This window comes from Alosa alosa, chromosome 12 (genome assembly GCF_017589495.1).
Source record: "Alosa alosa isolate M-15738 ecotype Scorff River chromosome 12, AALO_Geno_1.1, whole genome shotgun sequence".
Taxonomy (NCBI): Eukaryota; Metazoa; Chordata; class Actinopteri; order Clupeiformes; family Clupeidae; genus Alosa; species Alosa alosa.
The window spans coordinates 31,279,332-31,305,303 of NC_063200.1; the positions used below are offsets into that span (position 1 = coordinate 31,279,332).

Below are 25,972 nucleotides of genomic sequence, written 5' to 3' on the forward strand. Positions count from 1 at the left end.
AACTGTTTGAACTACTGCCATCAGGCAGGAGATACAGATCCATAAAAACCAGGACAAATAGGCTAAGAAACAGTTTCTACCCAACAGCCATAATCTCACTGAACGGTGCTACCATAGCATAGCTTTATGTTTTACATTTTACGAATGTGGATGTGTATGGGTGGGATATGTGTGGGGTGTAAAGTTTTTATGCACTTTTTTACGTCCTTTTATGTCCATAGTGACTTTTTTACTCATTTATAGCTACTTTTGCACTGAACAAGGAATGCACTTAATTTTGTTGTACCTGTGACAATGACAAATAAAGATATTCTATTTCCACAGAAGAACTGTGGTACAGCTGAGACAAGATGGTTCTGGCATAGTGTGAATACTTTTGAGTCACATGAGGAGGATAATTGTTAGTCTGATCAGTGGACACCTGCTTACAACTACGAGACCACAAACTAAAAAGGTAGAGATTGAATAACAGGTAGGAGGTGACCTTTTCTAAAGGTGACATTTTATAGTTTCTAAAATGGGAATTAGCTGTTTTTACAGAAGTGAAGTCTAATTCATGCTTCCATCTGAAAATATCAGGCTATTAAATGCAGTCTCCTGAGAGTCTGCAAACAATTTAACGAGGGGGCCCAAAATGATTCAGAAACACATTTACTGGAAAGGTTGTTTACGGAACAGTTGTGAAAGTTAAACAGAGCTCCTCTAAGCCATTTCTGTCAGTCAATTTCACCCTGATTTGCCCTAAAAGGGAACCACCCAGGGATGGCGAATCCTCTGAGCTTGCAGCCTTCACAACATACCACTCAATTATAAAAAGCTGCATGTCTGTCAGCGGGTGAGACTCATATGAGTTAACATACCCATGCTTTCAACACCACCAGCATTTCACATTTGCCCTATATGCCCTTCACATATAGGGACTCTGGTGACCTCCAAAGCATGAATATTTCAATGGGCCACTCACTCCCACATGGCGAGAGCTACATAAGAGACTTTAAAAGTCTTCTCATGCTTCTGCAAGTGTTTCTTGAAAATAAAATAAAAGGAGGGAAGAAAGTGGTAGTGAGACGGAAAAAAGAGATCTCCATGCGGCGCCGTGACGACGGCTCCCTAGGAGCTAGGCGCAGTGTTTTGGCTTTGCTTAACCGACGGACGCTTGTCACCAGTGTCACATCGCCTGCGCTCTGTTTCTAACGCTCACGCTCAAGCGCCTCACAGGCCGATTCACAAGGGCCTTCTGTTTACCCCACGCTGCGGAGCCGGGAGCTTTGTGGACGTACCAGGCTGCCGGGTCGTACTCGGCCCAGACGCGGATGAACTCGTCCAGGTGGTGAGGGCCCAAGATGGAGGCGTCTCGCGTCAGATACTCAAAGTTATCCATGATGACGGCCACAAACAGATTGAGCATCTGCAGGCAGGCAACAATTAAAAGGCATCAATGTGTGTGTGTGTGTGTGTGTGTGAAAGTGTGTGTGTGAAAGTGTGTGTATGCTTCTCTAAATAAACAACAAAAACAGAGACAACATCAGCTTATAAATATACATGAATACACAATTCATCAGTTCAAATGACACATTCCTTTAACATTTAACAAAAGTAATCACTCAATAGTTTTTTTCTCTGGAGTGTGCTTTGTGAATTGCTGAGGTGGTATACAGGTAGATGGACTGAGGACAAAGGGAAGTGATCGGGAGACTCACCAGAAAGGAGCAGAGGAAGATGAAGGAGACGAAGTAGAAGTAGGCGAAGTCGCTGCCGCACTCCTTCCCCGTGTGGCCACTGTTGGGTTCACACTCGCGCTCACTCAGGCAGTGCTGCATGATCTCGTGCCATGCTTCTCCCGTGGCACTCCTGACCACACAAACACAGTCACCTTACATGTAGTCATTTAGCAGACGCTTTTAACCAGAGCGACTTACAGCAAGAGAATAACATTCAAACACACACCAGTCCAGACACCAGTGCAATGTGCAAAGGCACATACAGTAAGTATGACTCATATACTGATACAACATGAGGGGGGACCGAATTAGACCTGTAAAAAGTTTTGTTCTGAAATAGTATGGAACATGGCATGCTTTTTTTTCCTTCTTACTCACATACAGTGAACGTTGAGCTCAGGGAGTCTGTCTTAATAATGCATCAAGCGGCTAACTTCAAAATAATGCTGGCCAAAGGTGCTCGCTGGCCAAAGGTGCTCTACCTGAACAGAAGTATTAAGGCCTGGAAGAAGGTCTGGAAGTTGTTGTGACGGTTGATAGCTGTGTCATCATTTAGCAGGATGTTTCCGAACACCTGTGAGAAGAAAGGAGAAGAGAGGAGAAGAGAAGAAAGAAAGAAGAAGAGAATAAAATAAAATAAAATAATTGAGGATACCATTACACTTTCAATCCTATCATTCTGTGTATGATAATGTCTTCCAGACCAGCTTTCCAAAGTAATGAAAAGTTCAGATGTCTCCACTCTTTGAATAAACAAACAACTTGCACAGATGACATACTGTAGATGCTTTGCTTTTTTTTTGTTGCTTGCCTGCAAGAAAGCAAACAAATACAGAACGATGAAAAGACAAGTAGGTTCACAGGGTTATCGAGTGGAGAGAGAGAGAGAGAGAGAGAGAGAGAGAGAGAGGAGGAGAGTACAGGAACACCCTGAGGGTGAACCACTCAATAATTAAGTTGGGCCTCAGGCCGGGTCACAAACCATGTCTGGAGAACACACTGACCTCTTTTAGAGGACACAAAACAGGACTGTCCACACACTGCACAATCATGTGTTAGACCAACTCTCTTTCTCTCTGTCAAAACACAGGCACACATGGAGTGATACAACCAACTCTGATGGTAGAACACTTCTGTCTTGTAGGCTATTGAAGTACAAAATTACTTTAATATTGCTTCATTTTTCAACAAACACCAAGAGCTCCAAAATGTCTATGCGTGGATGAGCTCCAGAGTCTGTCAAACAAACAATAAACATGTTGTGAAGTACAATACATGAAAATGCTTCTTCAGATGTGCATCAAATATTTATAATGGGTTGACATATCATTTCTCTAAAGCACTATCGCATTATTACTGCAAAGTTGAGAAACAATTTGTATCTCCACAATAGTGAAAAAAAAATTTAACTAGTTTGAGAGAGCGTGTGTGTGCGTGTGTGTGTGTGTGTGTGTGTGTGTGTGTGTGTGTAAGGAGAAGGGTTGAGTCCCCCATTAATCTCCCGAGGGGTCCATGGTGATTATACTACTCACTGATTGAAATGCTGGTCTTCAATGGCGAGACACAATTAGCATTGATTTATAATGGCACGCTAATCTACAGGATGGCACGCAATATTCACTCAGTACACAATTTAGAAGATTGCCTGCAATACTTTAAAATGAGCTATCAAATGAAAGGTTGAGCCTATCAGGTCACTGAGAGGAGTGTCAGACATATAGCTTTTCCTAGAGTGAACTTAGACAAAGGGGTGGAATGAGGAAGAAAATAGTCCTCTACGTTGTCCACCATATAGGTACGTTTAGTATTCTAATAACATTCTAGTATTCTAGTGAGTGTGCTGTCCACTATCACTCACAGCCTCAGTCTGTGGTCTTGAAGGTGCTATCCCCATTGAAAAAATGTGCAATTGCTGTTCCCATTGACAGAGTGTGTCCTCACAAGAATGATGTGTGGTCCATCCTCGGTGTGGCCTTGCTAATGTACTCTGCCGTGGTACACTACACAGGACACACCTTCATCTACTAGCATTAGCATATTTATGACTCTACTGGGGTAGCATAGATTATATGACCCTGAGTCAAAACTATGCAAAGATCAATCAGTCATCCAGTGTCTTTCACTGTACAGGAACTGTAACAAGTTCACCACTATGGCCTGGAAGAGGTGAGGGGAGTGAGGGGAGTGGCAGAAATGCTAACAAAGTGTGGTAGATTCTAGTAACCAGCGTACAGAACTTTGATTTAGTAAAGAATTACCCTTGTAATGTGTATCTAATCTACAAAAAAGAAAAAGCATAGTTACTGTTAGAGACTGATCGCACTGGTTTGTCATATGATGGTTAAGTCAGATCAAATGAATATCTTCTCATTTCAAAATCATTGGAGAACTGCACATCATTCCATTAAATGAACGTGAAAACATGTGCTGACACAAATTTGATTAGAAAACAATTCCCCATGGAGAGACCAAGTCCCAACTCCAGCTGGGCTGATTAATCAACTGTGCCCTATTGCCTTTGAGCTGACTGGGAAAGGTGCAAACAGACCTAGTATGCATGAGGCACAACACACAAAGGTAGCTAGGGTGACCCTTTGACCTGTGGCCGATACGTACCTGCATCCCGATGATGGCATAGATGAAGAACAGCATGGCGATGAGGAGGCAGACATACGGCAGTGCCTAGGGAACAGGAGAGAGATGGTTACTATGGTGATCCATCACCAAAATCATGAGCGGCAGTCGGCAGATGTTCCACAGGACAGACAGACTCGGCAGACACAGACTCCAAGTGTGTTACAGGGGTTACTCTGAGAGAAGCATTTTCATTCATATGGCAGAGACCAATAATACCTCTCAATATGTGCAACTTGAGTATCACTGAAACTCACAATCGTTTAGAACACAATAGGCCTTCAGTATTGCAAAAGTTGTACGTGTCCACCCATAGGGGGGGTCGACGTGCACGCATGATTCCAAAAAGCGTGGACTAGGGTGCTGACTGAGTGACCACGGTAGTTGGGTGGAGGCTGGATGTTTATGGTCTCTTCTATACACAGGTCAAAGGTTCAGTGACCTCTCGACTCCACTTAGCTACACTGTTGGCTTTAGCATTGATCACATCGTACATCTTGTAGTTGTCATGAGAAAAACTTCCCATTAATTACAATTAAGGCAAAGCCTTCCACACATTGGAGAGTTGTTCATCAATTACTGGGAGATTAAAAGCCCCTCGCCATCTGGTCCTTAACCCCAATGATCCAGCGACTTTCTCTGGACAATCAATCAACTCTAGTCAATCTTCATCATTTATGAGAAAATAGTAAACAACTTTTTAATAACATCCCAGAAATGTAGAAATACAATTAACTATGTTAGGGCATGTATGGATGTATGCACGTTTTCTCATTAGGATGACTGACAGTAGCCTTGCACACAGGCTAAGCATATGTATACAATTAATTTCCAAAAACCATGTCAAACATATAGAGTTGCTGTCTTATCCATGGTGGAGAAATTCAAGTAAAAGTGCAGTCAAGTGCAGACACCTCCCAGGTAGTCTCAAAAGTTCTATCCGGCATACCAATCAACCTCTGATGGATGATGCAAATGTGGGTAATGAGTTTTATTTCGCCTGTGATGATCCTTCACTTGTCCACTCCACTTGGAAATCTGACCACACTCACTAAGAGGCTCCTTTGGAGAGCCTGCTTTGGCATGGGGCCTACCTTGAAGGACTGCACAAAGGTCCAGAGCAGAATGCGGATGGTGTAGCCCTGCCTCAGCAGCTTGATGAGGCGTGCCGCCCTGAAGAGCCTCAGGAAACTCAGATTGATCAGCTTGTTCTGGGACGAGAGGACGAGAGGAGAGACTTCAACAGAGGTGCCTTGGAGGAGTATGTCTAATGGGTGAGACCGATGCCATTTGAATACCTTCCCAATGATGTGCTGAGAGAAGTTATTAAAGAGATGTATACCAGGCATCATGCTTTCCCATTACATCTGTACCATGTAATCACTGATTCATGCAATCAGTCGGTTTCCTTTAACATACCGCTCATGTTTCTGAGTAGTTACTGTAAGCATTACCAACCCTGAAACATGCTTGGGTTAGCAACCGAACATAAAAAAATCTGTTTTATGATGTACTAGAGGGGATGTGGAGGGGACAACACTTTGGAAAAAGCCATTACACAGGCCATTAACAATTAAGATGCTAATTAAATGCTTTCAATTCATTATTAAGGACAGACAAATAAGTATCTAGAAGGTGAAAAAAAAAAAAACCCCCACCTAATTTATGTAAAAATGTAATAATATTTTTCTAGGTTGATTAATAACACTATCCAAAGTGTTGCCTTAGTCTCAGTCTTAATGAATATGTTTAAAGAGAAAGCCTCTGCTTCCCTTATAGTGGAATTTAAGTCAATGTAAATACCTGAAGATGTGCCCACTAGTTTTTATTGTCAAATTACAGGCACATATTCCAGTTGGGCTGCATGGCTCATCAAAGCTAAGATGTTATATGTTAGAATGGGGTGGTCTGACATGCAATTCAAATCATGCTAAAATGAGGGATTTGAAAGTAGGGTGACCATTCTTCCAGATTTCATCTGGACAGTCTGTCTCTCAAGTACTCTGTCTGGACGGTTGCGGGCGTCCTCCTTTTTCACATGTGATGTTACACGCAACAGTGAACAATGTCTTAGCGCCAATTATAAATTCACTGCGTTCTTGGGTTTTGGATGTTACATGTCTGTGTGTATGGCCAAGTCAAATGTCAGCAGGTTAAGACGACTGTGCCTCTGATATATGTAGAGTCAAGGCAACATTGTTGTTGGTTAAACCCCATAGAAGATACAACTGTATAAGCAATTCCTAAGCATTATGAACAGGTTCCATGCAATGACATGCCAAGACATGTTAATTATTTATGGGTGAGTGAGTAAACATACTGTATCTCCATTATAGCCTATAAATCTTTAATGAGAAAGGTCAATTGTTGTTACTGAAATATATTTGTCAAATGTCAAATGATCTATTATTGTTTAACAGCTAGACAAAGTGTGTTAAACAAGACAAAGGGAAAGATATGAAACATAGGAATGGTTCAAGAGTTATATTGATGATGTACATTATATTGAAACATGCATTAGGCAATCGCAAGGTCAAATGTGCTTAACATTGTAGAATGAGTGCAACATCTCTCTCACTGTTCTAGAACAGCTGCATGCCCCGTATGTGTAGAATACTGTGCATGTTCCACACATACCCTCTTTTTCACAAAAAGAGTTCAGAAAACAAAACAGAGGGAGATGTGTTCCATGCCACCCTGTGTATTCCTATGGTGAATAATGGGTTACTGGTGGCTATCAGGGAACAGGTTGAGGTCAAGAGGTTGAGGTCAGGAAGTCTCGCTAAAGAACACAGAGGAAGGAAAGCAGGCAGGCAGCAGCGCCGGACACGGGAAAAGCAACTCACCGTCTACAGCGTCCGTCGAGCAGAAGTAAGAGAGGACAGGAGCCAAAAGAGAGACCAAGTCACAAAAGTCATTAGATGAGCGCAAAAGCCTCACTGACAAACTCCATCTCAGCCCATTCATTTTCAGTCTGAACCACTCAGTCTGATTACAGACACTCTCTGAGAATGTGTGATTATCACATTTCTCATCAAATGATCACACTGCTGTTTGCATCTGAAAACGCTATGACAATAAAGCTATCTGATGCTATGATATTAATTCAGTTTATGAAGAGGATGGTGGCTCACTGATAAGAGGTCATAGAGATGCTCTCTGCACAATTATTTATGCTTGACTGGAGTCTTACAAAGAGTGGGGAATTTTTCAAAACATTTTGTTTCAATTAGACATAACACCATGACCTTACATTCAAAAGGATCTTCCAAAATTAGCCACGGCCAATCAAGTAATGACAACATTCTGTAGCTAGTGCATTTTAATTACTATGGGACCGCTTGGCTACAATACAGAGCCACATCAATGAAGATTGTCAGGAGGACTCTTTCAGACAAAACATAAACACAATCAAGGCAAACCAGCTCAATTACTGAGAGAGACAAAAAGAAAAAAGCAGCAACATAAATATCGACAGACAACACCAAAACAACAGACGGCCCCTGCAAAGACAATGGCTGTATCTGCACCACCTCAGGGCATTAAATCCGAAGGAGCTTTAATGTACCGATCGACTCCGACAGACTGCTACTGTCTTCCCACATCTCCAGTTATTTTAATGACTGTCTTCCCACTACTGTCACTAAAGCGGGACTGTATTTTATGCACTCTAATGTGGCTAGCTCCCCTGAGAGAACTTTCTAGACTACAGGCCGGCGCTGAGGAGAGAAGACTCACCAGCTGGCCTGGCAGAAGGAAAAGGTGCTATGCTAAGTAATCAAACATTGATTACAGCCACTGTAACTCTTAAATGAGACTGCCTTTAAGGCTGGGATCTCTTTGTTTTCATAGGCCAAGAGTCTACTGCCAGTGGATCAATATGCTATCAATCCTTGAAAACGGGAGAAATTTAGCGGGCTGATAAAAAACATGACATAGGGTGTGTAATGTGCCACTCTTCTTCTAGCAATGGAGTAGTGTGTTGAAGGATTCTACGATTCAGGTTTTTGTGGGTCGCTCAGCTTACCTTGATCTCAGTCACCAGTATGTCTGTGATGCTGCCCAGCACTGTGATCAAGTCAAACACATTCCAGGCCTCCTTCAGGTAATTCTATAAAAGGAATTGAATGAAGTGCCAAAGAAAGAAAGGATGAAAGAAAGTGAAGAGAGGAGAAAAAAGGATAAGACAAAGAGACAGAAATAGGACATCTAGCATTCTCACTCACAGACATGATAGATGTATGCATCCACACCCACTACCAACAAACACCCACGCAGGGTTTATGATTCCCCTCGGCAGGCCAATCTCTCAGTCTCCTCGCCCACTCCTGGTCCCCACGCTGCACCCCTGCCCATGACACCACTGCCATTTGCAGCGAGGCAGTGTCTGACAGCTTAAAACAACACACAAACAGAGAGAGTTGTGCAAGTGGATGTAAGCAGTGTGTGTGTGTTTGTGTGTGCGTGTAAGAGCATTGCCATTTAATAAATGAGCCTCATGAATGGAAATGGTGCCTGAGATGAGATGCTCTGCCGCGGGCCAGACAAACTGGCGCTGAGGAGAGATTTATTCCACCCCTTTCCAATCCATCGCTCTCCCTCTCTCTCTCTCTCTCTCTCTCTCTCTCTCTCTCTCTCTCTCCCACTCTTCTCTCTCCATCACTGACACACACTGACTACTCCTGCAGATGTTCTGCCAGCATCCGGCCCCTAAGGACATTCATCAACTCTGAGCTCACACTCTTTCTCAAACACACCTTTCCATCTCATTCTTATCATCTCTTATTGTCCTCTCCTCTCTCCCTCAGATTTAAATTCAAACTCAAATTAAGCTGGTCAAACTTGTGCAGCATTACCAAAGCATTTGGATCGGGTTAGGTACTTCAAATGAAATGTGGAAGCAAACGATGTAATGATAATAATAGTAGCAATCATCAACAATAACAGCAAAGAATGTGACACTCTCTGAAATAAAAAGGAAAAAGAAAGAAAGCGAACGAGAACTCTGTCTATTGTGCACAAGTGAAAGAAAGATAACTCTCTCTCTCTCTCTCTCTCTCTCTCTCTCTCTCTCTCGTTGAATCCTTGATCTGGCTCACTCTCCCACTGAGCCTCTCTGTACTAAAGCGTACACTTTACACTAGCCATGGTCACGATTATTTGAAGCTCAAGAGTATTTGAGTGTGTGTGTGTGTGTGTGTGTGTGTGTGTGTGTGTGTGTGTGTGTGTGTGTGTGTGTGTGTGTGTATGCACTGTCTGAAAGGGACCCAGAGGCAAAGGGAAGATGAGAGGTGTGTGTGGACCAACAGCCTCTTAGTCCACAAAGGACATGTAGAGGAGAGTATCATGAAAAGATTACCTGTTGTCAGGTCATACATTTTACGGGTTGTTGCAACATAGAATTTAAAGGAATTATCCGGAGTAAAATGCACTTCAGATCAATTTACGGATGATTGGGAGTACATACGTTGAGTTGACATCAAAATCATGTCATTCGGATGTGTTTTGAGAAAGTTCGATTTTACCGTTTTTAGTCAAAACTCGTTAGCCTGGAAGTGACCAGGGCATGTCATTTCGCCGCTACAAAACGCTATTTTATACCTCTTCTACAGTTCCAACCAACATTACACTTACGTGGTAGTGAGTAGAGGGTCCCTAAAGCCAAACCGAAGTATCCCGGTCTTTTTGCGGTCGGATAGAATTTCATCAAGCCAGTACCTTTCCGGAAATGTTGCTGCTGCAGCTGGCATCTTTAGGGGAAAGTCCGTAGGAGTCGATTGCATCACGTCGTTGCAGGACATCACGTCACGTGACATTTCAAAATTCCAACCTGTTAGTAAGCTAGGGTTTGCTGATGCATCCAACTTCATTTCAATTTCGAAAGAAATACTGGACTATGTTTAAAAAAAAAAAAAAAACGAGGAAATTGTGAGTTTCCAGAGGGTATTACTCCACACTCGGCAATCGACTCCTACGGACTTTCCCCTAAAGATGCCAGCTGCAGCAGCAACATTTCCGGAAAGGTACTGGCTTGATGAAATTCATTCTGGACTCTCTATCCGACCGCATAAAGACCTCGGGATACTTCGGTTTGGCTTTAGGGACCCTCTACTCACTACCACGTAAGTGGAATGTTGTTTGGAACTGTAGAAGAGGTATAAAAATAGCGTTTTGTAGCGGCGAAATGACATGATTTGGATGTCAACTCAACGTATGTACTCCCAATCATCCGTAAATTGATCTAAAGTGCATTTTACTCCGGATAATTCCTTTAAATCATGTCAAACAAAGCCTCATATTTAAACGTGAAATTTTTTACTGCCTGAAATATCCGATTTTGTTTACCATGCTTAGAGTTTAGTGCTGGGCTGGTGGGTGCCTATATCCAACCTTTCTCACATCAACAGTTAGACCAAGAATTCTCGTCGCAAATCAAAATTCCACTGGAGCTCCAAGCGGATTTGTATGCAGCCTTACAACACTGTTTACAGCTCTTCGAGTCACGATAAAATGTCATTTTTGGTACATAGCTAATTTAGATACACTTGTATAGATACACAGTGATGCATACACGTAAGAGGGATGGTTGGTAAAAGGTGACGTTCCTATAGCTGTTTGAATTACCCATCTTCAGAATCTGTGGGAAATGCGTAATGTAATACAAGTTTAAAGGCGTAATAATGCGGATCAAGCTTCACATTCTCCAATATCACTGGAAAATAGTGTCTTCAGTTTTCATACAGTGCAATCCTGTTGTATGGTGAGGTTGCTGTGTGTTACTATCCATGTCACACTCACCAGTGGCCCAAAGGCGATCATCTTGATGATGCACTCCAGGGTGAAAAGTGCGGTGAAGATGATGTTCAAGTACCGCAGCATGTCCTCGTAAGGCTTCGGGGCATCGTGGAACTGCAAGACAATGCATCAAACAGCACTCTCACTTTTCCACCGGCCATAAAATATATGAAAAAAGTGAGTTTAGAAAGTGAAATTGCTAAGTCTAGCCTTCAGCTTCCACTCACAACAGGCAGCACAAAACTGCAGCACACAACCGACAACTGAAAATCGTAATAAAAAGACGAAAACACACATTCTAAACAAGGAGATCTAAGGATGATACTGAAGCAGAAGAGACTGGATGCTTTTGATCACAGGACTGTCTAAATGCTTTGAATATATCTAATCTAGAGTTTGACAGAGAGATGAAGAAAACAAAAACACCACCGCACATCTGTACATCCGATGTCCCCAAATGTACCATGAATAATGTTGTACATTTACTTCTCTTGTACATTAGCCATGCTAATAATTCAAACTCACAGTATAAAAAGGAAAGCAATTTGTCAGAACAAACGGCATTTCAAAAACCCTCACTTTATGCTGCCACTGACTGATTAAGCTGAAAGGGGTGTCTGACCCCCAGAAGCATGGTCTGAATAATCAGCCCAAGTAAGACTGCTCCTCCTATCATGCTTCCAAGACACTAGATGCACGATTGTGGTTTTATGTCATAAACATAATATAAACATATGCATGCATTAAATATTGATAAATGTTCAACCTTGTTATCAATGTCATTAAACGGACAGTAAAATTAATAGGTCTAAAGCTGACAAAGAGCATTCGGTACCATGAGGCGCCTTTGTTTTGGAGAGGGATTATTGAGGGAGAATTGAAATGGAGAGAAGCTTTGAGAGACTCATTATGATATTATACAACCCTGCTTCCAAAAAGTTGAGACTGTGAATGTGCAAACTCATATTTAGTTGCAAAAGGAACAAAGACAACATATAAAATATTGAAACAGAATTTTTTTTCCTCAAAAATGTACACTCATAAATTTTAATGCCGGCAACACATCTAAAAAAACTTGGGATAGAGACAACAAAAGATTGCAAACGTTGATTAGAATTAGATTAGCTGAAACCATGACTGGGTATACAACAAGCATCCCAGAGTCTCTCAGATGCACAAATGTGGAGAATGAAATCCTACATTAGGCAAGAATAGGAACATTCTCAACACTCTAAACATTTGGGAACTGGGGAAACAGTTGTTAGAGACTGTTGTTAAAAAAGAGGTGATGAAACACAGTAGTAAACATGTCCCTGTCGCAACTTTTTTGAGTCTTGTAAAATGTCTCTGTTTCAACAATTGATATGTTATCTTAATCAAATATATGGTTATTTACATTTTATGCAGTGTCCCAACTGTTTGAGAAACAGGGCTGGACAGCAGTCCATTGGTTCTGTACAATGCATTGCTGTGAGCATCAGCTGTTTGGTGGGCAGTTAATCAGTGAGGCTGTCCAGTCCATATTTACCTTCATCATCAGCACAATAGTGTTTAAGGCGATCAAGGTCATGATGGAGTACTCGAAGGGCGAGGACACCACAAACTTCCACAGCTTGTACTGGTATGACTGCTTGTCCTGGGGCATGTAGCGTGTTAGCGGCTTAGCGTTGATGGCAAAGTCTATACACGCCCTCTGCAGAGAGGGAAAGCATGAAATGAATTAAGAAACACATACAAACAGAAACAGAAAAAGTGAGAAGGAGTGAGGGATAAAAACATTTATAGGACGACTTTATTCTTTTCAAAATATTGTGAACAGTGGTCATGAGGCCATTCATGCTGTTCCTTCTGGGCAGATTACTGTAATCATATCGAATGAGCACTATACACTGCAAAATGTACTAAAAACCCAGACAATCTGAGGATCAGAGATTACACACATACAGACACACACACACATACACACACACATACACATGCACACACACACAAAACAAACAAACAAATAAACCATTTCTCATCATGGTCCCTCGGAGAACTCTCACAGCAGGCTGAGAAGTAGAGTCCTACTAGAGCTATTTGAATGGAGTGAGTGTGAGGTCGGGGAACAGTAAGACGGACAACATGCAGCACATATGGTTGACTGGGTTCATTCTTCCTCTAGAGGTGTGGTGTAGTGGGGTGTGGAGTTTGTGAGTGACTCAGGTTGAATGTGTGTGTGTGTGTGTGTGTGTGTGTGTGTGTGTGTGTGTGTGTGTGTGTGTGCAAAGATCAGCAAAAATCGGTGTAGACAGGTGCACTAGCCGGACTCTGACAGGTGAGGGGAACCCCCAGAAGAGATCACTGTCTACCATATCCCAAAATGCAAGTGCACACATGCTCCCTCTCACACACGCGCACACACACACACCCTGTGTTAGATACAGTCCTTAAACACACCTAGACTCCACTCAACTAAACTTTCAGAGAAATAAAAGCACCACTACTGCTGACCTGCATCTTACTGACATAAACGTTCTGGCTTTTCATTATTCTTGGCATCATGGTCATGTCATATCCTCTTGAGATAAAGCACAGTTAACGGGCTGCTGTCCGTGAAAACAAAACCACGTGCTTGTATATTTTTATTAAAAATGCATAGACCTATTCTGATGAGCTAGATGGAACGACAAAAGCATTACAGTCTGAATTTGATTACCAGTTGGCTCATAAAAAAATGAGTAGACTAAATGGCTGAATATCTAGTGTCATTTTATAATTCACTTCAGTTGTCATGGAAGGATGGATGCGTTCATTTCCACCGAATTGTCCCAAACCAGAAGTGGCTGTGATGTCGAGACTAGTTCAAATGAAAGGATATTGATCTGGTGGAACTATAGCATTGTGCGAGTGAATGAGATGAAACAAGTGTGCAATACCTGCCTGTCCCATCAGTGTGCTGATACAGCCTACTGAAAAAGACGTCCAACTGGGAGTCCATTAACAACTGCTAACATGTGGGGCTGTGTGACTGTGTTTGTGTATGTTTGTGGAGTAAGTAAGTAGCAGGGTTGTGCACAATTTGAATTGCAATTCTGCTTCCTGTTTGCTACCTCAATTGAAATGCAAGTGAAAATCAAGAATTGAATTGGAATTTAAGAGCCAGTTCAATTCAGCCTGGTAAGTGGGTGGTGTGGTATGGCCCAGTACCTCGTTCTTCTCCAGACTGCAGTCGGACATGGCTTTGTCTCCTTGCTCCTGGAAGGTAATGATGATCAAAGCCACGAAGATGTTAACGAAGAAGAAGGGGAAGACTACAAAGTAGACCACGTAGAAGATGGACATCTCCATGCGGAAGCCTGGGCTGGGGCCTTCGTCCTCATCGGTGGCATCTACAGAGTGCTTCAGGACCCTGAGGAGGAGGAAGAGGAGGAGAGAGATGAAGAGACCTCAAAACCATCATTTGATTTATCAACAAAATGTTTCATGTGCAGGTTACGATTACTACTGTGAATAAAATGGGCAAACAAATGATATGTAATTGCAATTCAATAACATTTATTATGAATTCTAGGTCCAATTTCATGTCTTTTCACCATATCATTCCCAAAGAAAACTGTCTCAAGGTTCTTCCAACAGGCTTGCCAAATCACTAATGCCGTTTCCTATCCCTTGGTGTTTTATGTCCATCAGTTTATCCTGCCTGCCCCTCACACCGCATCATGCACTCACAAACATACTGTGCACCTAAACTGCACACTAAACTGTACAAATATTGTGCAGTGGTCACTTTTAGCAGAACGCTCACAATCATCACACATAGACATGCACACCACCATTCCCTCTTCTCTGGCAGATGAAGGATATAGAAATGAGTTCTTAACAGCAGACCCAGTAATGGGTCTGACCCCGCCATTGTTTAATTTGTCTTCTGGTCAATGCCATCGACTGGACGACTGGACTCTGCCTCTGCTCGCAACCCCCCACATGAGTCATTAGTGTGAGGATCTGAAAGCACTTCTGCCATTGAAATGAAATATATAGATGGCTGTGTGATGGGGGTGGGGGATGCATGTGATATCTGAGGACTCAAAAACATCTAAAACGGGAACTGGCCAAGTGAATCAGTGACCCTGAGCAGAGACGCTTGCGTTAGCAGAGGCTCATGATGGCCCCGAAGACGACACAAGGTTGTGGTTGTACATCTCTCTCTCTCTCTAGTGTATGTGTGTACATGCGTGTGTGTGTGTGTGTGTGTATATATATATATGGTAGTGTGTAGAGTAGCGTATATACTGTGTGTGTTCCATGTGTGTGGAAAGATGAGGTGGAGGATGGGGAGGTTATGAAAGAAATATGCCCAGAGGCCACACGCCTCTTCAGATGGGCCCTTTCACTCAGCAGTGGCCTTTCTGCTCTGCTTTGCTCTGTTCTGCTCTCTCCTCTCTCTCACTGGGTGCCATCTGGAGCAGAGCATGTGTCCTGCTGTTAGGTTCATCCAGAAAAGCCAGACAACAGACAGTGATGCCAAAAACCGGCCTGAACAGAACACACACACACATGCACACACATGCACACACACACACACACACACACACACACCAAAACAAACACCAAACAAACCGCTTTGAATGTGTGTGTGTGTGTGTGTGTGTGTGTGTGTGTGTGTGTGTGTGAGTGTGTGTGTGTATTTGTCAGACTCACATTGGCCATCCCTCTCCAGTGGACACGGTGAAGAGTGTGAGAAAGGCCCAGAGGACGTTGTCATAGTGGAAGTCGTACTTCTTCCACTCTCGGTCCTTGGCTTCCACCTTGTCCCGGTCATATTCCAAAAACTTGCCCCTGAACAAACACACACACTTGATCAGGTCTGGGCTGTGTCTGGATATATGCAACTACTCACTTATAGGCACACTGCATGTGTGTGTGTGTGTGTGTGTGTGTTTGTGCGTATGTGTGTATGTGTGTGTGTGTGTGTGTGTGTGTCTGTGCACGCACACGTGTGTGTGTGTGTGTGTGTGTGTGTGTGTGTGTGTGTGTGTGTGTGTGTATGTTGTGATCAGCATGTGCAGAGGTGTCCTACCTGCAGTCCTTCTCCAGGGTCTTGGATTCGTCGGTGCAGTAGAAGAACTTGCCCTTGAAGAGCTGCACAGCGATGACAGCGAAGATGAACATGAAGAGGATGTAGACTATCAGGATGTTGAGCACGTTCTTCAGAGAGTTCACCACACAGTCAAACACAGCCTGGGAAAATACACACACGTCAACATTTATGAATCACTGCAAATGACACGATCACAAATACAAACACACTCAATCTCTTACACACATACATTGTACACAAATGTATTGTATGTTTAAACATAAAATATGAACAAAACTAAATAAAATACATACAAAACAAACAAACATAAAACACTCAAATAAGAAAGATTCAGATACACATTGATCTATAATACATACTGTATCTTAGAATACAAAGTAATCATAAGACCCCCTACAGCACATAAAAAAGAACCTGTAAGCCTATCCATGCAAATAGTTCATGACGCAGTTCCATCACTGTCACAAACCAGAGATGATGACTTTTTTCATAATTAAATGGCAAAATTCAACAAGCAACACACACACATGCACGCGCACATGTTGACAAAAGCTGAATTTGTTTGTGAGGCCATGTGTGTAATTTGATCACCAATCAGCCAGAGGCACAGTCATGTTCTCTCTCTCTCTCTCTCTCTCTCTCTCTGTGAGTGTGTGTGTGTGTGTGTGTGTGTGTGAGTGTGTGTGTGTGTGTGTGTGTGTGTGTGCTCAGAGTCATCTCTGGCAGTCACAGTTCCCATGATCAACGATGACGGAGTTTCTCTATTTCTCTCTCTTACTACTGCACCTGCCTTAATGATCACTCTTAATTACCTCCTGTCCCCCCACCACACACACACACACACACACACACACACACACACACACACAAACACACAAACAAACACACACACTCTCTGTGACTCCATTACTTTAGCCTGCCTGCGCAATCATCTTTTGTCAGATTGTTTATGTCTGTCTGGTCTGGGATTGATGAATGGTGATGCTAAGTGTAAGAGACATATGCGGTAGGGATTTGCATGTGCTCGTTCCTCAGCTTGTGGCACCAGAGATGGGGTGGCACTCAGGGGGGTGGCATGACGGACTGTGGCGTGGCTCGACCAGAACGCTGGGTGATGTGGGATGGCCTTTCACTCTGGCTGATTGGATTTGGCAAAGCTGTCAGGAAGTAACTACCACGCATGCAGGAGAAGGGTGAGAAGTGTGTGTGTGTGTGTGTGTGTGTGTGTGTGTGTGTGTGTGTGTGTGTGTGTGTGTGTGTGTGTGTGTGAGAGAGAGAGAGAGAGAGAGAGAGAGCAAAAGAGAGAATTTAGAGTGAACTGAACGAGTTCTGCATTAGTGTGGTACTGAGAGAGGAAGGCTCGATGGTGTTTTGAGCCCCCACCGTGGACTTCAAGGCAGCACTGCGACCGTGGACTTCAAGACACCTAACCTAACCTTAACCTTAACCCCAAGCCTTGCGTAACCCTAGTGCCTTCCATGCACCGCTACCTGGAAGACGACGCTGGGGGCTTAAAACACCATACTGAGAGAGGAAGATGAGGGGAATGAAGAGTAGAGTTGCCCATACCTGAATAAGAATAATGTCTTTCATTCTTAAAATGGCCTTAGTGGCCCAAACACATGAAACTAATTGACACAGAATGACATGAACACAGGAAATGAATCAACATGACAATTCTCTGGCAGTGATGGGTGCCCACCTGAACTCTTAAACCCTGTAACTGATCTGGGGATACCCAGAGGAGAGTATGAGGAGAGGACAGGAAGTTGCTGTGTACCTTGAGTTTGGGCAACCGTTTAATGGTCTTTAGTGGTCGCAGCACACGCAGAACCCTCAGGGACTTGATGGTGTTAATGTCCTTCCCTTTTGTTCCTCTACATGAGGAGAGATGCTATTAGAACATGAGCACACACACACACTCTCGCACACACTCTTACACACTATCTCTCTCACACACACACACACACACACACACACGCACGCACGCATGCACACACGCACACACACACATCCACACACACTTGAATTCTCACAAGAAATGAGTTACCCAATATCCACTACTATCATTCAACCCAGGTTTTCAGGCCATCATGTAACTTACATGACCAGACTGACACGTGGTTTGGTTAGTACAGTTCATGCGCGTGGATGTGTTATTCTACAGAACGCATACCTACCACAGCAGCAGACGCAAGAGTTCATATTAAACTCTGTAGAATAACATGTGATGTTGACTCGGAAAAGCCACAAAGAAACAACCCAGGATAAAGAGGGCTAGTGGGACTGGGCGAAGGTGGGGGGGGGGGGGGGGGGGGGGGGGGGTCAACTTCTTTGTGAAAACCACTGCTGGTTTGAACACTAGCGTTGGCTCAGTCTCCACACACACACAGATGACACAAAGACCAGCCAGGGAAAACAAAAACTCCTCTGACTCATTCTAGGGATGCTGACAGAAAAAAAAGAGCTATTGTGCTACACACAGACAGCAATACCACTCTAACTACCGGCACTCATATTATTACTGTGAGAAGAAAGCAAACATCAGACCCTTGCAGATCTAGAATGATATGGATGTTAGGTGCAATTCTATGACCTGGTCTTTCACTGACAATAGATTAAATAATGTAACATTTCTTTGTAAGTCTTTGTGTGTGTGTGTGTGTGTGTGTGTGTGTGTGTGTGTGTGTGTGAGAGAGAGAGAGAGAGGGATAGAGAGAGAGTGTGTGTGTGATTGATAGAAGATAAAGACTAAAGTGGACAGCCGCCGGGGTGTATGACAGAGTGGACATTTCTCATATCTGCTCCTGTCCTCCCACTACTGTACATCTCTCCACCCACCCAGAGAGGCATTTGTGTGTGCACTGTACATGTGCAATATTTTGTTCATATGCATGTCTGGGTGTGTGTGTGTGTGTGTGTGTGTTCGTGTGACACTCTGTTCATATGTTTACCTATGTGTGTTTGTGTACTGTACATGTGAGGGAAAAAAGAGACCAGATGCCCCCCCCTCCTTATCATTTCTGTTGAACTGTTATCTTCTCTGGCGTTACACAAACACACCGCCTCATCTGCACACGGATCAGAGTGCGTCCTGCGGGCCCAGCGGTGATCGCGCCTGCGTTGGCACTTTTCCTTTCGCTTGCTTTCCCTCGCCGCAGTGGAGGGAGGTCTTTGCGCAGACACACTGGCATGCACACACACACCCACGGAGCCATGCTGATGGAGCGCCTGCCATGCTCCTCCAGACCTGGGGAGGATATGAGGCTCCACGACTGGGCCAGATGACGGGGAGGCAGGCAGGGAGACGGGCTGCCCGCCACCTTTGGTATGATTTCTTCAATAGCTTTCAGAAGCAGCACTGCACTGGCTCCAAGGGTCAAAGGTTAGCTTTGATGCTAAAGGACCAGATCATGCTTACTACGGAAAATGTAACCGTATTACTAGAGAACGCTACTTTTTAAAGTATCTTGGATATAAACATAATCTTTTCCTTAAAATATTTTAAAAAGGTAAAAAATCTGAAGTAGTGAAAGATGGTTAACATGTAGGCTAATCTGGAATCTCCACTTCCATGGTAAAAGGAAATGGATGTTTACACATAAAGGGGCAAGATGTTGCCCTGAACACTCCGTCAGTCTGTAGGTTGTGAGCTGGGCAGAGGTCACCTACGGTCACACAGTGATTATCACAACCCCCCCCCCCCAAAAAAAAAACAAACACTTCCTGTTTACAGCGGGAGGTTCCATCTCCTCCTCATCTGCTCCCCGGAGGGGCTCAATGCGAGCAGCCTCCGCCGTCTGTCACCATCACCCACGGCAACACGAGAACTCAAAGAAACTCAGCACAGTGCTTCTTGCAAAAACTTCCTATTCTGGCCTTCCAAATATGTCATGAGCTAAACTTATATATGTTGTGTGCATAATTGGTGTCTGCATAGGCATATACCAATTATAATTTGACGGATGACAAAAATGTCCATGTTTCTTTCTGTTTATATATAGAGCACTGGTCCTTTTTCTCTGAATGATGAAACTGGGAAAAAAAGAATCTCATGAGTTTTCACTTGCTGCTTAAGGATTGTGAATAAGGTCCCCTAAAGTAAACAAAGACCTGTGCTTCCCTTTTGCCCTTTACACTGTATTGTGATTTTCCTCTGATGAAGATCGGACAGAAGTCCAACATGATGCTGTTGGGAGATCTCAAACCTTTGAGCATCAAGGCTCCTGAGTAGGTTTTTTTTTTTAATTGTTTCCTTCGTAAGACAGGCGTGAGCCTCTGAAAGCTATCAGGACGGAACAGCACAGGGCGTCTGTCCACCTCTGAAAGGGGCAGAGGCCAGGGCACTGGAAAGGGGGGAGGGGGTCACAGGGTTTTTTTGTGAGATGGTAGAGGGGGATAAGAAAGGGCAGGGGCGGAAAAGGGGAAGAGAGGAGGAGAGGGGGTAATGTCAGAGATAAAGGCAGTCCCCACCTGGTCACGCTTTGCTGCGATCTGATGAAGACAAGTGTCGATACATGCATGCATGTACAAGTACACACACAGAAACACACACACACACACACACACACACACACACACACACACACACACACACAGACACAGAGACAGAGACAGAGACAGAGACAGAGACAGAGACAGACAGACAGACACACACACACACACAAACAACACACACGTATGGCACACACACATACAGAGATAAGCACAGGAAAACATTATGGCTGTTGGACAGACAGAAAAGAGCAGAGAACAGAGGCAATGCAAAGAGCTACAGAGAAACTTGAAGCAGAGGCAGAAAATGATAAGAGGTTAAAATCACATAGGCTTACACACAGAGAGCAGGAGAAGCACAGAGAACTACTTTAAACTAACAGAACAACATCAACACAAAAAGTGAAGCATAACGCAACATAGAAAATGATACGTCCTGCAAATGAGAGTTATTTTTCCCCTATCAATAAATAAAGAAGACAAACTTAAACAGAATCAGTTAGCACAATACAAACTGGGAAGTGGAGATTTTCACATGCATGGAGGTTGCATAGAAGCATATAAACACACACACGCACACACAGAGACACCCACCCACACACACACACACACCCACCCACAAACAAACACACCCACCCACAAACAAACACACACAGACACACACAGAAGGGAATATAATATAAAGTGCAAATGATGTCCGACCCTCAGTTTGGATAACAGAGCTGAACCATGTTACATGTTACCATTCATCCATAAGATCAAAGTGTGCATGCTTTATGTTTGAGCTTGCTGACATCCAGAGACACTTCAGGCATGCGAGACACCAATGAACCCTTCAGGCTTTAAGCTGAACAGTAACTGTACCAGTGACTAAGAGAAAGAGTTCCATCTTCTTGAGAAACTGTTCCCTGGTACACTCTGGTGACCTTTTAGTTCTTTTTTATTTCATTTTTGTAGATTCTCCTCTTTTTTCCACTCGGTTTTATTCTGTGCTGGTTGCTCCGGCGTCTGAGTCAGAGCTAGCTGACGCTGTTTTGAAATGCTAATGAGCATCACGGCACATCGGCACGGCAACAATCGCAGCTTCTGTCATTTATCATAGCCCCCCCCCCAACACACACATACACACCACATCCACCCCACCAGACACACACACACACACACACACACACACACACACACACACACACACACACACACATGCAACCTCACCCCCCTTTAATAAAACGTCAATCAAGCAGTCCCCTGGAAGTCTCAAGCAGCCCTCATCATGCTGACAGTGACTTCACAGTGGGGGCAGAGTGGGGAGGAGAGAGAGAGAGAGAGAGAGAGAGAGAGAGAGAGAGAGAGAGAGACAGGAGGAGAAGGGAGAAGGAGAGACGAGTGTGCAAAGAACGCAGACAGCAAGCAGGTGAAGCAACTGGACGGCTGCGTCACTCAACAGTTTTGGGAGGACATTGCTGATGTGTTTACCAGACTCCAGGGAATCAGATGGAGAGAAAGAGAGAGGAGGAGAGAGAGGATGATAGAGAGAAACAGAGAGAGAGAGAGAGAGAGAGAGAGAGAGCGCAAGGCAGAGAGCACACCAGAAACAGAGGCAAAAAGGAGGGCAGGCAAATGACAAAGGCATTACCCCATCATGCTCCTGAAAGCATCCGAGCCACCAGAGAGAAGCAGAAGAAAGAGGGACAGAAAGAGAGAAAGAAAGAAAGAAAGAAAGAAAGAAAGAAAGAAAGACAGACCAACATACAGACAGGGAAGAAGAGAAAGCACACAGAGAACAAGTAAAATGCAGAGAAAACTACAAGCACATAAGCAAAGATAAAGACCATTTAAATACAAGGAAGAGATAAGAGATAAGAGATAAGAGATAAGAGGAAGGTGACATAGATGCACAACTACAGTATTTATACACTGGAGCACAAAGTATGTTGTATTACATGTCTAACGTCAGCACTCAGCATGAATATTGATGAATGTTGATGAAGTTATGAAGTTATAATTTAATGTTTCGTACAAAATAAGGAAATGTGGAGGTTATGCAGAATGGGTAATGCTCTGTACCTATTCAAGATAAGATGACATAAACTGGTGGCATAGTTATATGTGTAGATATGAATTTGGTAGTGTCTGGATTTCCTTGAGCTATTATCCCATTGGTGGAGGCTGAGCCTGGGGGCACTCTCTACTGTAGCCTGACTTACCGCCATGAACAGGTGGAGGCAGACAGCTGCACACCACACATATGGCGTAATCACACTGAGAACATTAATGTGTTTCTCCCTGTTTTAAAGCAGTGTTGTGAGCTTAGAGAGTGTGTGTGTCTGTGTGTGCGTCAGTGTACGTGTGTGTGTGTGTGTGTGTGTGTGTGTGTGTGTGTGTGTGTGTGTGTGTGTGGTAAGGATTAGGTAAGAATTTGAATGTGAATGTCAGCTGGGGACCATCTATGAAACTTATTTAAATAAATTGCTCTGTTCCTTTTTTGGTGTGACAGTGGGATGAGAGTTAACCTGTGCGACCTAGACTAAAAGAGGAAGAGAGGGAGTCAGAGAAAGACATAGAAGAAAAGAGAGAGAGAGAGAGAGAGAGAGAGAGAGAGAGAAAGAGAGAGAGAGAGTAGGTAAAACTAGAGGCATACCTAATGGTCTTAAGCCTCTCACAAAACTCTGGGAAAAATCTAAATAACATAAGTATGAACATATAAAAATACCAACGGCTGGAATGCAACGGAATGTTGCTTTTCCAGAGAATTTAGCTGCCAACAGACTGTGTCTGATCGCCACTCATGAATCATTTGCATCACCCTCGTCTCATCTAAAGCCTCCAGATGGATTTAATGTGACAGGTAGGGGATTTGTGGATGTCGGAGTGATCAGTCTGACGGAGGAGGTTTCAGGATCATTTCCATGAAGTGATGAGAAAGTGGTCAACTTACGTGCAGGCGAAGGCCACCAGAGCGCCGCTGACCACGATGAAGTCTAGAATGTTCCAGAGGTCACGGAAGTATGAGCCGGGATGAAGCAGGAGCCCGAGGTCGATCATCTGGACAGAGGAAAAAAAGAGTTTAGAGAGAGTTGACACAAAAAGTAAAATGTAGACAAAATAGAAAATAGAGTGAGATAAATAATAATAATAATAATACATTTTATTTGTTACATAGCGCCTTTCAAAGCACCTGACATGACATGACATGATATTAGTTTTTTGATTGTTAACACCAAGTAGTGTACATCTATTGTGCAATTCATGGTGAGCATTAGATAAATCTGGTGTTTTTTTCACATAATATTTTTTTAAACATACATTTTTTCCATGTATATGCTGTAAGTGGTACGGTACATTAAGAGGTACATAAATGACACAAACCAGTGCATATGGAGCATGTGAACCATGCATACATCCTCATGTAGTAAACAACACAGGGCATTGACATCTAAATAGACTATGCTTGAACCTTTTTTAGGTGCACATGAATAAATGTAATCAACAGAACAGAGCAGAGATGTAGCCATTTTTAATGGGTTTTCCTTCTTTAAAGTCTGAGTCAGACTGATATTTTTCCCCTGGTATTTTTAACTCCCTTTTAGACCCAAGCCCAGAGCGAGGAAAATCAAACCGGCGAGAGCTAATTCCATCCAACGTGGCAGTCACCCAGGCAACAACTCCTCACCTTAATCACCATTTCAAAGGTGAAAACACCGGTGAAGACGTAATCTAAGTACTTCAGAACCTGAAAAAGATAGACAGTGAGACAGACAGAAAGAGTGTATTATTGACATTTGACAAATTATTTCTTGGTGTATGCAAAGCAATACACTGTGCTGTTATTCAATGGCTTCTTCTTTTATGGAGCTTGAATGACTTAATGTAGAAAGTTAAAACACTGGAGCTATGTGCTTTTCTCTTTTTTGCTATTTATACTTTTTGAACTCAGAAAAGTCTAAAAAAAAGGCTAGTTAATTTTATCATTTTATATTAGTTCACATTTTAATCTTAATAATTTATCTAGAAAGAGAAATCACATCAGAATTCAGAGTACCACCATTTTGTCAATATGCTATCCATGAGTGACAGCAGAAATTCAACCAATCCAACGAGCTAATAAGACATATACCCATTTAAATATAGGGCCATTGGCTCAGCGTTGGGGCCAGTCACCATGAGACATTAATGATCATCAGTGGTTATGCCTCCCTCCGCAAGATGCAGAAATAATCTCTCCATTCAAGGCAGACTTGATCACATGCCAGGGTTGGATACGATGTGGCGCTGGCTACCGCTGATCTCCAGACAAGCTAACAAACTAATCCCCGCCTAACCACATATCCACCACCCCCTCCCCCCTAACAAAAACGCCTCAACACATGTCTTTTTAGAAACCCTTCACCATCATAAGCCACATTTTTCACTCAAAGAGACGAGATAACTGTCAAGCAGCATTCGTCCAAATCACTCTGACAGACCAGTCAATCCTAATGAATGAGGCGGTGGGCCGGAATGAGGAAGAGAACATACTGGAGGATCCGGGGCTGTGTGTGTGTGTGTGTGTGTGTGTGTGTGTGTGTGTGAGTGTGTGTGTGTGTGAGTGTGTGTGTGTGTGTGAGTGTGTGTGTGTGTGTGTGAGTGTGTGTGTGTGTGTGTGTGTGTGTGTGTGTGTGTGTGTCCATGGACTCAGGCTTGATTAAAGGTTCACTGCTTATAAGTGTGAGGAGAGGCTTCACACACTGAGCGAGGGCATCCAGGCCCACAGCCCACGCTGTTGATGAAATCAAATAAATGGCTCCAGCTGAGCGGGCGGAGGCGTGGAGCTCACACAAGGGCCTGCAGGGGCGTTAAGCCCAGGCTCGGGTGCTTCTGCCAGGGCCTCACTCGGCAGCCTCCACACCCCCATCACCATGCAGAGAGAGCTCACTAGCCAGAAGTGCCACTGCCCACTAATAGGGAGCTTAACCGGAGGGTGGAACAGCCACTGGACACGCTAACAAGCTAACACAGGCTAACACATACATACATACATACATACATACGTATTTACAAAGAGTCAGTCATATAGGATTGAGGACGGTGAAGCTAATATTTCTGAGCCTCTTTTTTGCAGACAGTATTAGAGGCACTATGAGTGTAATGCGTGTGCGCAGCATAGGTGTCTGTGTCTGTGCTCAAGTGTGTGTATGAACTATGTGTAAATGAGCATTGGTGCGTGTATGCTCAGTTTGTACAAATAATTTCCCTAATGGGACAACTA

General features: G+C 43.4%; 1 protein-coding gene across 2 annotated transcripts in view; it reads right to left on the reverse strand.

Annotated features, from left to right (window-relative positions):
• cacna1bb (calcium channel, voltage-dependent, N type, alpha 1B subunit, b) overlaps window positions 1–25,972 on the reverse strand; it is a 153,404-nt gene that overhangs the window by 22,953 nt on the left and 104,479 nt on the right. For both annotated transcript variants that reach the window (XM_048259412.1, XM_048259413.1), the window contains 16 exons: window positions 24,398–24,457; window positions 23,663–23,769; window positions 22,361–22,372; window positions 18,014–18,110; window positions 16,213–16,373; window positions 15,834–15,971; window positions 14,340–14,541; window positions 12,679–12,843; window positions 11,154–11,264; window positions 8,383–8,466; window positions 7,202–7,204; window positions 5,450–5,566; window positions 4,338–4,403; window positions 2,204–2,295; window positions 1,701–1,851; window positions 1,281–1,408 (listed from right to left, as the gene is read on the reverse strand). In XM_048259412.1, the coding sequence (XP_048115369.1) occupies window positions 1,281–1,408; window positions 1,701–1,851; window positions 2,204–2,295; window positions 4,338–4,403; window positions 5,450–5,566; window positions 7,202–7,204; window positions 8,383–8,466; window positions 11,154–11,264; window positions 12,679–12,843; window positions 14,340–14,541; window positions 15,834–15,971; window positions 16,213–16,373; window positions 18,014–18,110; window positions 22,361–22,372; window positions 23,663–23,769; window positions 24,398–24,457 (1,694 nt within the window). The remainder of the gene's footprint in view (window positions 1–1,280; window positions 1,409–1,700; window positions 1,852–2,203; window positions 2,296–4,337; window positions 4,404–5,449; window positions 5,567–7,201; window positions 7,205–8,382; window positions 8,467–11,153; window positions 11,265–12,678; window positions 12,844–14,339; window positions 14,542–15,833; window positions 15,972–16,212; window positions 16,374–18,013; window positions 18,111–22,360; window positions 22,373–23,662; window positions 23,770–24,397; window positions 24,458–25,972) is intronic.